The sequence below is a fragment of the Choristoneura fumiferana genome, chromosome 10 (genome assembly GCF_025370935.1).
Source record: "Choristoneura fumiferana chromosome 10, NRCan_CFum_1, whole genome shotgun sequence".
NCBI classification, from domain to species: Eukaryota; Metazoa; Arthropoda; class Insecta; order Lepidoptera; family Tortricidae; genus Choristoneura; species Choristoneura fumiferana.
Genome location: NC_133481.1, coordinates 551,421 through 565,764, shown reverse-complemented (window position 1 = coordinate 565,764; position 14,344 = coordinate 551,421). Strand labels below are relative to the sequence as shown.

At 46.4% G+C, this 14,344-nt stretch overlaps 1 protein-coding gene across 1 annotated transcript in view; it reads left to right on the top strand.

The window, feature by feature from the left end:
* mv (lysosomal-trafficking regulator mauve) overlaps positions 1-14,344 on the top strand; it is a 56,741-nt gene that overhangs the window by 24,255 nt on the left and 18,142 nt on the right. Inside the window, exons 14-36 of the mRNA XM_074092890.1 lie at positions 150-389; positions 913-1,014; positions 1,706-1,814; positions 2,508-2,626; positions 3,591-3,742; positions 4,511-4,565; positions 5,007-5,188; positions 6,221-6,295; positions 6,749-6,866; positions 7,300-7,469; positions 7,746-7,919; positions 8,237-8,380; positions 8,720-8,905; positions 9,433-9,600; positions 9,936-10,153; positions 10,597-10,643; positions 10,720-10,892; positions 11,096-11,200; positions 11,537-11,716; positions 12,218-12,307; positions 12,846-12,980; positions 13,478-13,648; positions 13,987-14,272. Of these exons, the coding sequence (XP_073948991.1) occupies positions 150-389; positions 913-1,014; positions 1,706-1,814; positions 2,508-2,626; positions 3,591-3,742; positions 4,511-4,565; positions 5,007-5,188; positions 6,221-6,295; positions 6,749-6,866; positions 7,300-7,469; positions 7,746-7,919; positions 8,237-8,380; positions 8,720-8,905; positions 9,433-9,600; positions 9,936-10,153; positions 10,597-10,643; positions 10,720-10,892; positions 11,096-11,200; positions 11,537-11,716; positions 12,218-12,307; positions 12,846-12,980; positions 13,478-13,648; positions 13,987-14,272 (3,399 nt within the window). The remainder of the gene's footprint in view (positions 1-149; positions 390-912; positions 1,015-1,705; positions 1,815-2,507; positions 2,627-3,590; positions 3,743-4,510; positions 4,566-5,006; positions 5,189-6,220; positions 6,296-6,748; positions 6,867-7,299; positions 7,470-7,745; positions 7,920-8,236; positions 8,381-8,719; positions 8,906-9,432; positions 9,601-9,935; positions 10,154-10,596; positions 10,644-10,719; positions 10,893-11,095; positions 11,201-11,536; positions 11,717-12,217; positions 12,308-12,845; positions 12,981-13,477; positions 13,649-13,986; positions 14,273-14,344) is intronic.

Below are 14,344 nucleotides of genomic sequence, written 5' to 3'. Positions count from 1 at the left end.
AAAAAATTGATCGGTCCTATATAATAGCATTGGGTTAATAAGCACACTCGGTATTCACGGTTTTTTATCTGTTTTTGTCGTCGCCAATATCAATAACTGAAGTGATATTATTAAAAATTTGTCTTGATTCCTTGTATCTTGTTTGTCAGAGTTGCAGCGCAGCATCCTTGAGCTGATCCATGTGGTGGCGTCGCAGAGCATCTCCGCGCGCGAGCTGGCGCAGCTGCTGGCGTTGCTGGCGCGGCCGGCGCGCCGCGTGCTGCTGCCCGCGCTGCGCCGGCTGGCGCGCGCCGCGCGCCCGCGCCGCCCGTCGTGCTGGCCTTCCCCGCCACAGCGCAGCCAGGTACCTCCCCCCCTCTACCTGCTGGCGCGCTACCGCGCTGCTGCCCGTGCCACAGTGTAGCTAGGTACCCCCTGCTGCTGTCAAATGAGACTTAGTCCTTGAAAATAAACACATACCTAATTTTAAGCTGTTGATTTATGATGATGAAAATATAATTCGGCGGTGCGATTGAAAAAGACAAAGTTGACCATTAATTAAATTTATATCTTACTGCATTAATCTGTCATCTCCCAGGATAACAGGATCAAAGGAATTTGGACACGAATTTGTGCCTCTGGGAGAGGACAGGTTAAAGGATTTAAATATGCTTTATTACGTAGAGATTTTCAGTAGCTAACACAATCTATGTAGCTTTTTATTAGTGGAAAAACATATTTTTAGCCCAAGCCGTACAATTAGCAGCAGAAGTAGTGCAGTAGTTGCAGTGCTCAATATGATTTAAACACTTTCTCATTACCCTGACAGATAAGTCACGTGTAAAGCATTTTGAGTACCATATCCGCTCATCAGCTTCTGATGCTGACTGTACTGTACTGAGCTTTAAAGTAACGCAGCTTTTATGTGTGTAGATGAGGCCCCAGTGACAGCGGGCGCGGACGCGGCGCCGGCGGCGGTGAGCGCGGCGGCCGAGGCGGCGGCGCGCGCGCTGCAGGACCAACATCAGAAGGCCGGTCAGTGCTCAATCTGCGTGTGTAGACTACTTCGCTTCCTGGTGCTAGATTTCAGCGCCAGTGTACCCCAGTTTACACCACGGAGGTGTGCAACTTTTAATGTGTTGAGTTTACGTAATCTCATCGAAAATACAAACTGAGACATGGATGCACAGAAAAATCAGAAAAAGAGACCAGCGCTGGGAATCGAACCCAGGTCCTCAGCAATCCGTGCTGCGTGCTATAACCCCTACACCACCGCTGGACAGGAATCTAGACACGAATTTTTCCTATGAATACATATCTCAGGTTGCTTATTTCTACTACGCTACTTATGCACCAGCTCCTGCTGTGAGGACCTGAGTTCGATTCCCAGTGCTGGTCTCTTTTTCTGATTTTTCTGTGCATCCATGTCTCAGTTTGTATTTTCGATATGGTTTCACGGGATACCCGTAAAAGTAACAAATTTGGAGTTGAAATAAAAAATACAAAAAGACTCCAAAAAACCAATCATGAGTTTACGCAAGTTCGAAAATTCGTACTAGCGTCAAATAATATACACGCGCTCTATTCCATGCTCAATAGCCTAATATTTACTGTTTTTTTAAAAAACGTTTTTCAATAAAAATACTTCAAGATTGTTTACCCTTTTTCTGGTGAGATTTTGGCGTTAAATAGTCGTGTAAAGTTACCATGTGTTCATATTTGTCAGGGTACCAGTCGGCGTGGGCGCTGCACGCGGCGCGCTGCGGCGTGGAGGGCGCGGGCTGGGCGCCCTGGCTGCAGGGCTTCGCGCTCACCACCTGGCTGCGGCGCACGCCGCCCGCCACCGGTACACACACTACTTTGATACCTTCACAGACCAATGAGGGCTATCGCGAATGAATTCGCCGCTAGAGGCGCTAGTGTAGCGTGAGGTCTCCGAAATGTCAAATCTCATAGTTTTTGGATGAGTTACGCGGGTTTATTTATAATTAGAATAATTTTGTAAATATTTTGCAATATCTGAAATTAATTATGGCAAATATGTTTTGAGACAGTTTTGTCTTATGGAAACCTTTTTCCTCCCTTTTTTCCGAACAAAACGGGGACTATGCAATACTGTGGCATGCTCGATATTTTTATGGTACGGTTTTAAGGTGTTTTAAATATGATTTTATTCTAAACTTTGTTTTTACGCCCGTAATAACAGACTTTGAAAGCCATACTAAAAACCTCACGCAACAGTGCGCCATCTAGTGAGACAAAAAACGATAGCCCTCATTGCAGTACTGAACTATAAACAATTACTTGCTCACCCGCTACCTAGCTAGTTAAGTCATTGATATAGACCTCCACAACGGGCGGTACTAGAATTACGAACATCGACTCATTAAAGCCCTCAGTCTTATAGACTCTCGTTCGTAATTCCTTATTTACCGCCCTTAAGACACAATGTACTATTCTAAACCTATCACACCTTTATGGTATTCTAATTCTTAAATAAATACTTTCATTAATGAATTTCCGTTCAGAAGCGCACGAGTGGCCGGGCGGGCCGGGGCGGGGGCGGGCGGCGGGGACGCGCCCCTGCACGTGGTGAGCCTGGGACACGACTCGCTGCTGCTGGAGCTGTGGCTGCACACAGACACCGGTCCGTACCAACTGTTAACACAACCCTCCTTCGCGCACTCGAGTAAAGGATCCTTATTCAAGAGTTCATTTGTCCAAAACCGCGGGCAGCGGCGCAGCAAGCGTATTTTCTATTCATTACGCGGCCTAAACGGTCGCCGCACAGTGGTTGCATGGCGGCAAACGCAATGAACAAAGAATACGCTCTCCGCTGCCTTCTGTCGTCGAGCGCGCAGCATTAATAAAACTTGACAAAATTAAAATGAGAAAAGTATGTGCTATCGATTCATTTGGGAAAAGAAACTACTACAATAAGTTGTTAGTAAAAAAAAACCGGGAAAGTGCTAGTCGGACTCGCGCACCGAGGGTTCTGTACACATTTATAGGTATGTAAGTAAACGGGAGTCATGTCTTGAAGATATTTTTCGCTTTTACCGAGTGATTTACTACATCCAGTGTATGCAGAGCCCTACTCTTAAGCAAAATGTACGCAATGTGGGGTCAGATTATATTGGTCATTGATATTTACAGACAGGCATAAAAAATAAGATTTTCAGACTTCTCTAGTTAGTCGTGTTATAATAGCTAGCTTCATACCAAATTTCAAGATTCTGAGTTCACGGGAAGTACCCTGTAGATTTTAATTCACTTGCGAGTTACGAAAATTTGCGGAAATTTGCACCATAAACGGCTGCATCTTTTGATTGCATTGGCTTGGAAATTTGATTTTTTCACAGCTCCAAGGGACAGTAGACCTCAGTATTTGATATAAGTTTCAGTTTGATACCTCCACGCGTTCCCGAGAAAAAGGGTCTTGACAGACAGACAGACGGACAAAAAGTGATCCTATAAGGGTTCCGTTTTTACCATTTGAGATACGGAACCCTAAAAATGGCTAAAACACTTGACTTAAACGGCAGTTTTCTCAAATTAAATTTTTAATTTGATTTCATCCAAAGACACGAAGTGATAAGTTTAGTTTTCAGGGTCGTTCACGCTGCGTCTCTCGCGGCCCGAGATTTCCTGTTACAAGATCCTGAGCGAGACGCGCGTGGACGGCGCGCTGCCGCCGGCGCAGTGGACCTGCGTGGCGCTCAACGTTAAGGAGGTCGTGCACAAGCGGCGGATTCACATACAGGTCAGTGGGGACTTCAATCTCATATCTTAATAAACCGGCCAAGAGCGTGTCGAACACGCCCAAAATAGGGTTCCGTAGCTATTACGAAAAAACTAAGTAAGTTTCTAAGGATTTCGTATTTTATACGGAATCTTCCAAGTTTAGGTATATTTTATACCTTAGGCTGCTATTTACTCATAAAATACTAATAATTCTCAAGCAAACTTAGCCGTTATAGTTTTCCTTGAAAGTTTGCTATACTGACTACCATCCTGAATTTATTCAAATTTTTCCACCCACCGGTTTAGATTTTAGAGGGGGGGGGGACGCTCGATTTTAATGAAAATTTGCACTTTAAAGTTGAATATTTCGCAAACAAATCACTGAATCGAAAAATCGTCTTAGCAAACCCCTAATGAACCTAAAGACCTATCCAACGATACCCCACACTACAGGGTGGGATGAGAAAAAAAAATCACCCCCGCTTTACGTCTATGGGAGGTACCCTAAAAAAATTGTTTTTGAATTTTTTATTGTACCATTTTGTCGGCATACTTTACTTATATATCCGTGCAAAATTACAGCTTTCTAGCACTGATAGTCCCTGAGAAAAGCCGCGTACGGACAGACAGACAGACAGACAGACAGACAGACAGAAGGACAGACAGACAGTCATGGCGAAACTATAAGGGTTTTGGCCATTTTGGCTCCGGAACCCTAAAAACAGAATATAAAAAAATTGCTCCGAACCAAGATCTGAGATTTTTAAATTATTATCTTTTGTTTTAGGTCACACTTTACATTGATGGATGTGAATTTGAAACAGTGTCCTTGCCTCTACAAGGTATAATCTTCATTTATATTTGACTTATACGAGTGCCTATCCTCTCTTCTCTAGCCACTTGACAGTCCAACGATACCATGGTATCCAAAACCAAAATGCTTCAAAGTGGGCATTTACCATGACAGATGAGCGTGATGTCATCAGAACTTGATGTACTTTACCAGTTATTATTTCTCGTTCGTTTTGTCATAACATAATCGCAAACAAATTCACGGGAATGGTTGTTGAATTAAATTTTACTACCATCTATGCGAAATGTTTACTCTCACAGCACGTTTTCACCATGCGGCCATATTGCGAGCATACAGCGCTCAAGATGCGCGTTCCACTAATTCGCCTACAACGCCCGCGGCCTTTTTACGTTAGTGGAACGGCAAATTCAGCGGCCGCGGTCGTTACGGACGTTTAGTGGAACGTAGCCTTAGTAAACGCGTTATGCAGGCATCCTGGTCCGCAAGGTGACGCCGACGCACCTTCTGGTGGGGCAGGCGGGGCGCGAGCGCGCCGGCGGCGGCTACCACACGGCCGGCGCCTGCGTGTACCGCGCGCCCGTGCTCACCGCCGCCGCCGCGCTGCACGTCGCCGCGCACGAGCCGCACGCGCCGCCGCACCTCGCCGTGCAGGTCAGACCACGGAGGGTTGTAACGGAGGCCTTCTTAGCGGAGGCGGAGAGGCGGATGCGGAGGTGAAAGTGGATGTGGGAAAAAATAATAGTTTATCCTTTATTCAACTCAAAAATCTCTTAAATTTCGAAAAAAACTGCCAAATCTTACTTGTTTTCGGCGTCATCGTGCATGTGACTACTTTGTACAAAATCACTTTAAAAAAATCGCGGTTCAATCAAACATGAACATTACAATTTCGTACGTCCAAGCAACGAGACAGCTTGATTCCTGTCGTGTGTTATTTGACATACGCCCACCCCCACCCCGACCGCGTTCCCGCTGAGCGCCGAGATAATGAAAGGAGAAATAAAAAATTGCGGAGGCGGAGGCGAAGATACGATTTCTTGCGGAACTTCCGCAGTAACGGAGGCGGAGGCGAAGTTCCGTTACAACCCTAGACCACACAACACTAATACTATTACACATGCACGACCACGTCAATAGCTAGGTATTGATTAAGCTACGTACTCATTTTACGGCTAACCGCGCTGTTTAAGAGCACTGTCTCTTTCTCAAACGATACTTTGCAGAAAGACGGCGCGCTAACCCGCAGTAAATCGCATAGTGCATACGTAGCCTTAGAATAATAACAGGAGGTAACTGTGACGGAGGTAGAGCTGGATACAAAAGGACAGCGTTTGACCTCTGTTAAAGCTGAAGTTAACGTAGGTGGAAACGAAGGTAAATAAATAAAGAAACAGCAAATTAAAGAATTGACTACACTGCTGCTCAAAATACGGAGACTGCACGGAATCGTAGTGACGTTAAGCGTCACGATTTTATTGCATGCTCTCCACACCGCTGCTTAAAATACGCATACGGAACTCCTCTATAGATTTTTTTATTGCAATTTTTCTGCCTATTTAGATATTTACGGCAGTGTTCGATTTAACTACGAGATCCGTATTAAAACATCTTGCATCATATATCTATGCTTTGTCTTCTTTATAAAATAAGGCATCAACTTATCCCAAAATATTCCGGTCACAGGTGGACAACGAACTCCCGAATTACTCCAGACTCCTGACGCCAAACGTGCTCGACTCCAACATCGATTGGGACCAGGTTAGTTTCCTATCTTTGTCACATAACCTGAAGAATATAGGTCTTCGCACACTAATCAATTCCTCACCACTGCGGCACCAACTCATTCGCGGCTCAAACTTTCGGTTTTATTTAAAATTGTACTGTAGGAAATACGACTTAAACCATAATTTAGCTTTGAGCCAAATGGCTTTTTAGTTGTTATAATGTGCGGAGTCCTTAAACCATGCCACTGGGCGCCGAACGGGACAATTCGCTCAAAGAACTGATGGCCGTTCGGGCCAATGCATGTGTTCTTGAGTAGACAGCGTGGATAGACCCGCAAATAAGTGGACTAGCATCCTGCTGTATATCAGGAGCCCAATAGATGCGAGTGGCATATTGTGGCGTTCTTTGGGGGAGGCCTATGTCCAGCAGTTAACGTGTTTCGAATGATGATTCTGCGTTCAGTTGATGAACAGTGTGTGCCGGCAGGTGTACGACATGTCGGGCGCGGCGCTGCGCGAGCTGAGCGAGAACCTGCTGCTGTCGTTCAGTGCGCACGCGCCGCACATCGTCAACCTGTACCACCAGTCCGCCTCGCTGCCCACAGGTACGCCCGACCGAAGCGGTTATTCCGGACTGTGTACAATGTGGATAAAAAGGATGGCGAGAGCGAACTAGTTAATGCGTGCGTACAGCGTTCTGCCTCGGAACAGTTCGTGGGGCGCGGTGCGACCGACCCACCCGTCAGAGCGGTAGACAATGGGTGACGTCTCGTTTCCATAGCATGATAATTCTGATTTATTTGATTTAACTTCCAATTGATAGGGTCTTTTTTTCAACCTCGACAATGGCGGAATAGTATCGATCTAGCTTTTTTTTAATTGATTGATTTTTATTATTGTAACAATATGAGTTCGCCACACGGTCATAAAGTTTCAGGTGATGTAACGGATCTTCTGATATTTTTTACTGTGTCCTGTTTGTTAGTAGTTGTAATATTAGTTTGGAGAGGTGCAGATGATGATGCAGGATGTTTGCAGTGTTCGCGGGGCGCAGTCCGCTGCCGAAGGCGAGCGCGGCGGGCTGGTGCGTGCCGGAGCCGCTGGTGTGCTCGTGGGCGGGCCGCCCGCAGGCCTCCAGCCACAACGGGCTCGCGCCCGCGCTCTTCATGCTGGGCGGGCCGCACGTGCTCCTCTACATGTTCGCGAGGGTAAGGGAAATAGTTGCCCACCGTCTCATTTTAAAGTGCCTCTTTCGTAACTGCTACTTCTCGCGTCTTCCGCCAGTCTTATTGACTTCATTATTCTGACATTAAAGTCAGTTATTGTGACAACCTGTTTCGTTTTAAAAATGAGACAATTCCTAATTCCAATTCGGTCCTATGGTTAGGTGACACAGCCTTTAGTGAATAAGGCATTATATATAATTCGGTTGTAAATGAACTCTAAGCTAAGGTAGTAATTTTTCTTGACCATCGTATTTGAAGGTGGTGGAAATGGAAGCAAGCGACGAGGAGCAAGCCATGGCACTGGGCATCGTGCTGCGCGTGTGCGGCGCCGACAACCGGCTGCGCAGCGCGCTGCACGCGCCCGCCGGGCTCGACCTGCTGCTGGCGGTGTTCGCCGCGCCGCGCTGCAAGCTGTCCGCCCGCATGCTGCAAGTAAGCTGCGGTTTAGTGCACTTTGCTGGTGTGCTACGAGGCTAATTGTGAATTCAAGAGTCTGCTGGTCTAGCGCAACGAAAAACAATACAACGTGAAAACGTGTAATGCAATTAAATTTGAATGCAGATATACTGACTGACCAATTAATTGAACTATAATGACGAAATAATTCAACTACCTCGTCTCGTGTCTTGCATGGCACCCGATGGAAAATTCTGTTCACCAGAGTGTAGCATGGAATGGAATCGCGTTCATCATGAAGTCAAAAATCGCTTCTAAAGCGAGCGCTAAATAATCTATCATGATAATGGCAGGTGATCTTCGACGAGGCGTGCACGCAGCCGGTGCTGGTAGCGGGCCCAGGCGGGCTGGTGGTGGGTGGCGCCGACGCCGTCGTGCGCGAGCCCGCGCTGCTGGTGTTGCTTGTGCAGGCCAGCCGGTATCTCGACACTGACGAGGTATGCTTTTTATCCTGCTGATATGCCAATTCCAAGGCAGTTAAAGTATGCAATTTTAATGCAATTAAAGTATTAAGAGCCGTAAATGATAACAGCTTAATAAGTTCAGTTGGTTTTGTGATTTGTAGACAAATTTAAATTGTTTAATATTCAACCAGAATAATTCTTTCAATTGGGTGCCGTGACCAGGATTGCAAATGTAATTGGACGCACAGCCGAACAACGAAAATAACGCGTGTCCTTTCGCAATCTCGATGATTTTTTGTGTCGCAACATAAATGACGATTCAAGAAAATGCTGAACTTGATTGGGAATTTTGGGCGATGATGCTTTTTGTAGGAGCTAGAGTGGGAGGTGGAGCTGGCGGGGGGCGGGCGGGCGGCGGCACGCGGCTCGCTGTGGGCGCTGACGCTGAGCTGCCTGCAGGCGCTGCTGGAGGACGCGCCCGGCCGCCGCTGGCGCGCCTTCAACCAGCAGCAGCTGCACCGACATGACTTTCTCAGGCTGCTGCTGGCGGCTTGCAAGGTGAGACTCAAAACTAAACCTAAGAGCCTCCTCATATCTGTAAACGCAAAATCGGCTTAGCCAACCAAAAATATCTTCATGTCCAAGCAATAAAAGCGAAAAAGACGTGTTCCCGTCGCTAAACGTCGTTACGCGTCGGACGAGTCATTTGACGTCTTTTTCGCTCTTATTGCGTAAAAAAATAGCTTATTTTGATCGGCTAAAGCCGATTCCGCGTCGATAGGTTTGGAGAGACCCTTATTTTATTTAACCTTATTTCTTTATCACCTTCAGGTTCAATATTATGTGTAAAACTGAGAAAATAAAGGTTGTTGCTATTTCCAAGTAGTTTAGATCATTTTTGATGAAAAAAACAATCTTTTTGAAAATAAAATCCACGCTGTCTCTTTTTATTCATTTTCGTTTCATTTTGTTGTGTCCCGTGTTACATATTTATGGTCGAAAAAAATTTATCTGTGAAATGTGTTGCCAATCCTATTTTTAAATGGCCGTCATTTCATGCTGACGAGATGATCCTATCTTAATAGGAGAGGTTCCTGAATTCCGAAGAGGGCGCGAGCGGCGGCGGCGCGGGCGCGGGCGCGGGCGACTGCGCGGGCGCGTGCCTGGTGCGCGTGGTGCGCGGGCTGCTGGGCGCGCCGCCGCCGCCCTGCCATCTTGCGCTGCTCTGCGACTTGCTGCTGCTCATGCACCAGGTACGCTGAACCGTGCTACGTACAGTCACCTGCATTAATACCTGCCACAATGAAGCGTGCGAAATATCTCGCATGTACTACCGGCCCTAGAAATAATATAAGATATTTATGCACGCTTTGTTATGGCAGATATTGGTGCTGGTGACTTGACTACACCTATGAGTATAAAAGTACCGCGACATTCGCTCCCATCGTCTGTATCCCCCATGTCCCATGTCCCATCTCTAGAGTGAATCTGCTGTAACTGAACCAGTGAGATACACCGTTGCCCTTAAAAATAAGTTTAAAAAACAAGTGTAATTTTGTCAGAACAACTAAATCTTCATATTATCCAGGCCAGCGACACATTCGTGACGCACTCCCGCGCCAACTTCTACTTCCTGCTGTGCGCGGAGCCCCAGGACGGCAACGAGTTCAGCGCGGCGCTCCGTCGGCGGCCCGATCCCGAACCCGAGCCCGAGCCCGCGTCCGCGCCCGCGCCCCCGCTCGAGCCCGACGCCGGACACACCAAACTCATGAAGGGCATCATCAATATGCAGATCAAGGAGGGCAGGTTAGCTTTAGACACCGGAGGGAGTCAAGTATTGCTGCGAGTGATCAGCTTTTACTTGATTTAAATGGGATATATGACCAACAGTCCTGTAAAAATTCTAGTCTAGTTTAACTTAGTCGGTGTCCTAATCTATGAAACTGTTTTTAGAAACTCTTAACTAGGTTCTTCGAGGTAGTTTCGAATGTTAAATAATCTTGCAACATATCTGCGTTTATTACTAATGGATACATGTCAATTTGCAGTGGCGGGCGAGAGACTACTGAAGCTACATATTTTACTATATAAAAATTTAACTTTTTAACCCTAGGCCATGCGAGCCGCACTTACCGCAATAAGTGTTGTTCTTTTTAGATATCGAACAAAAGTTTACAAGTGAAACGGTTATTTTTACATCAAAGTATTTTTTTTGCATGCGACTCACTCGTATTCTTTTTTTTAAATAGGAAACACAACGTTTCTTCGACTTCAGAAAACTCCGATCAGACAATTGGTGAGTTTATTTAAAACACGTTTTGACATTGCCACTAGCTGGATATAAATTTATGAGCCACTATGTGTTTGGTTAGAAACGAGTGGGATAGCGGGCGAGAGCGGAAGCAGCGAGGCGGCGGGGGAGGTGGCGGCGGATGGAGTTGCTGGCGACGAGGATGAGCTGAATGGGTACATCGTCGTCGACACCGATGACGTCGCGCACACCACTGTCGAGATGTACTCCAGTGGGATCTATCAAGAGGTGAAGGTGACGTTGTACAACATTAGAATTTTTTTTTTTTAAATTAAAGTGTGATATAACACTATACCAAGTATAACACTTTGAGCACGCTGGGCAAACGCATCTCCTCTTGACTTCTATACCTCTCGTGTCTAGTGTAATGTCAGGCCAATAGGATATTTACAACAGTTTGTTTTGATCTGTAAGGTAATTATGATATTTTTGTCTAGAAGCGTGTGCGCGCAGGCGCAGCCCCCGGGTGGACGGCGTGCGAAGGCCTGCTGCTACTCCTCCGAGATGCCATTTTACTTCTCTCAGAACATGATCTGCAGCAAGTATGAATCACAACAAATTAATCAGTACAGTCAGCAAAAAAGCTTGTATTAAAATGTTCATACTGGAAATTTATATTTAGTGTTCTTATTTCAAACTGATAAGATAAAACATAAATAAAAAAAGAAAAACAACAAATAACAATTAAATTGTCTATTTCCAAAAAGCTATCCTTAACAAAAATATCTAAACAATTTCTTGATGTCGATAAAATATCGCTTAAAGATATATGTAAAAGATCAAATCAACCCATGTTATACAAGTTGGTGCCGTGACCAGGATTTTAAGATATATTAAGTTGGTGCCGTGACCAGGATTTGAAGGTGTAAATGTTTCAGGCGATGCAAGGTGCAATCCAACCGGAGTGTCTGGTGGTGCTAGCCAACCAGCGCGACGCGGGCGTGCGCGCGGCGGCAGTGCGTGCCGTGGCCGCGCTGCAGCGCCGCCGTGTGCCCGAGCTGGCGCCGCCCGCGCGCACCACGCCGCAGCGCCATCTCTACCGCCACCTCGCCAACCAGGTACAGTACGGACCTGGTGGTGAACACATAGACAACTGCGCCTCACCAATAGCATGCGCTAGACAGCTGTTTGGAAGACACTACGTGTTTATGCAAACCCTGCTCTCGCCCTCTTCCGCTTCCACATAAATACATACATACATATGAAAGAAATACATAAATAAATCATCATATCAGACCTAGGACGTCCACTTTTAGACATAGATCTCCAGTTGCTTCGGTTGGAAGTGGCCTGCACCCACGCTTGCCGATCTGCGGTCGCCATTTGAGAACCTTTCGGCCCCAACGGCCATCTATTCTCCCTGCTGATACGTACATAAATAAATAAGTGCAATAAATTTAATTCCAAGCTCTAAATGCAGCATCAATTTTTGAAGACTTAGTCAACTTCGATATACCTCGATAGGTACATGTTGGCAATGAGGTTTTCAAAGTCGTTAAAATATCGGTATAACTACGTAGACACAGTTCGTATGTGCGACTAGTATGGTCTGTCAACAGATAGCTCTGTACCCCGGCTCGTGGGAGCTGGCGGCGGCGTGTGCTTCTCTCATCACCAAGTGCGACGTGCCGCTCGAAGACCAGCTCGAAGTAAGTAGCACAGATCTAAAATAATACCTCCTCAGCCTCTTAGTGCATTGGAGGAAAATAAATAATACATTTATTCGTGACATTAAAAGAACATCGAGTAAATGTAAAATAAAAACACGTATCGGTCGCGAAATGGTCTCAAATCAGTATAATAACATATGAAAAACTAACAAAAATTTAAACCGATACGCAATATTTTCAAAATACTAACACGAAAATTCTAATTTAAATATGAAGAGACCAATTTCCTTTGTACTTTTGGGAACAAAAAAAGTTAAAAAATATATGTGCGCCAACTACGCTACATACTTACAATTCCATTCATAGTCTCAAAGTACAGTCGAAACTGAATCATCTACCAGAGTGGAACCTTTGTGCTTCTAATATCATGTTGACATCCCATACTTCATAGTGAAAATTGATTTTTACAAGGTAGGTAGGTAGGTATTACAAGGTATTGATTATCACCGTGGTAGGTATATGGATCAGTTTATTTGATTATCCATTGTAAGATTCGACGTCGCTGTGTTGTTCCCAGGACGACATCTGGCTGGACGTGTCTCCCGAAATGTTACACTGCAGCGCGCCGCTGCTGGCCACGCTGCCGACCTGCCTGCACGAGCCGGCGCTCGCGCACAACGTGTCGTTGCTCGTGCGCCGTATCGTCGACAAGGTAACGTGTTGCTAACAAAAACAAAAGATAAAGCCCTCGCCCACGACCGCGGAAGTTTCCGTTCCTCTAACATTAAAAGGCTCTACGAGTGGGCGATAGTTATAGGTGGAACACATATCGTGAGCGTCTCAATATGGCAACATTGCAAAATTTAAATCAACTTGAATATCTGTAAATTTATGGTGAGATATGGTGAGGTGAGATGACTCAAAAGTTCTGATGACATGTCTCTAATTTGTCATCTCATTCGAGTTTCCACCACGTTTTTGTTAAAGCCCACTCTGACCCACCAATATTGTGTGAGAGAAATAGAGAGAAATAGAGAGAAACAGTGAATTCATCTATGAAGTCGGGCGATCGTTCTATACAGGGTATTAATCGTTGCGAGCTTTAAGTGGAACGTACCCAAAGAATTGCACGTCTTTGTGGTAGATACTTTCTGAATGATCTCTTCTACTGATTTTCGAGTGTGTTCCAAAACATTTTTCTGTCTGTAGGGCTCCCTAAAATTGGTGTCAGAGATGTCAGTCCCGGAGGTGGCGGTGCGCTGCATCCGCGAGCTGGGCGCGCGCGGCGAGTTCGACGGGCGCGCGCTGCTCTTGGATGACATGGGGCACATCCTGGCCAAGATTGCTGACAAGGCGCTCCAGTCGCACCATCAGATGCAGGTGAAAATGCACTGTGTGGTCAGTGTGTGCACAGTATATCAAGTTGTGCTGACGTGCGCCGTTTTAGTAGCTTTATTACAAAACAAAGCTTTATCTTTTCGGACCAATATTGCACACTAACATGATTAGTACAGTTGCCATCAGATATTTCGGAGAGGCCAAGGTGGTCAATAATATCGGAACATGCACTATATTATTAAGGCATTAGAGTTCATGTTTCGATATTTTTGATCACCTTGGCCGCTCCGAAATATCTGACGGTGACTTTACTTGACCTGCCGCACCATATTTTCAATTATTGGTCCTTCGAACCCTACTTATTTCTTTTCGTGGTACAGATAATCTCGGATATGCATCACATGCTGACGTACGTGGAGCTGACGGCGGCGAACGAGGGCTGTGTGCGGGCGGCGCGCGCGGCGCAGGCGGCGCTGTTCGTGGCGCAGCTGGAGCGGCTGCAGCACGCCGCGCACGCCGGCCCGCGCGCCGCCAGCTACTTCAGCACAGGTACCGGCTGGCGCACGCGGCGAGGGCTAGCGCGGGCGGCGCTGGTCGTGGCGCAGCTGGAGCGGCTGCAGCACGCCGCGCACGCCGGCCCGCGCGCCGCCAGCTACTTCAGCACAGGTACCGGCTGGCGCACGCGGCCAGCGTTACCTGTAACGCCATCCCTTGTCAATTTCAAGTTCCTGTTAAGTT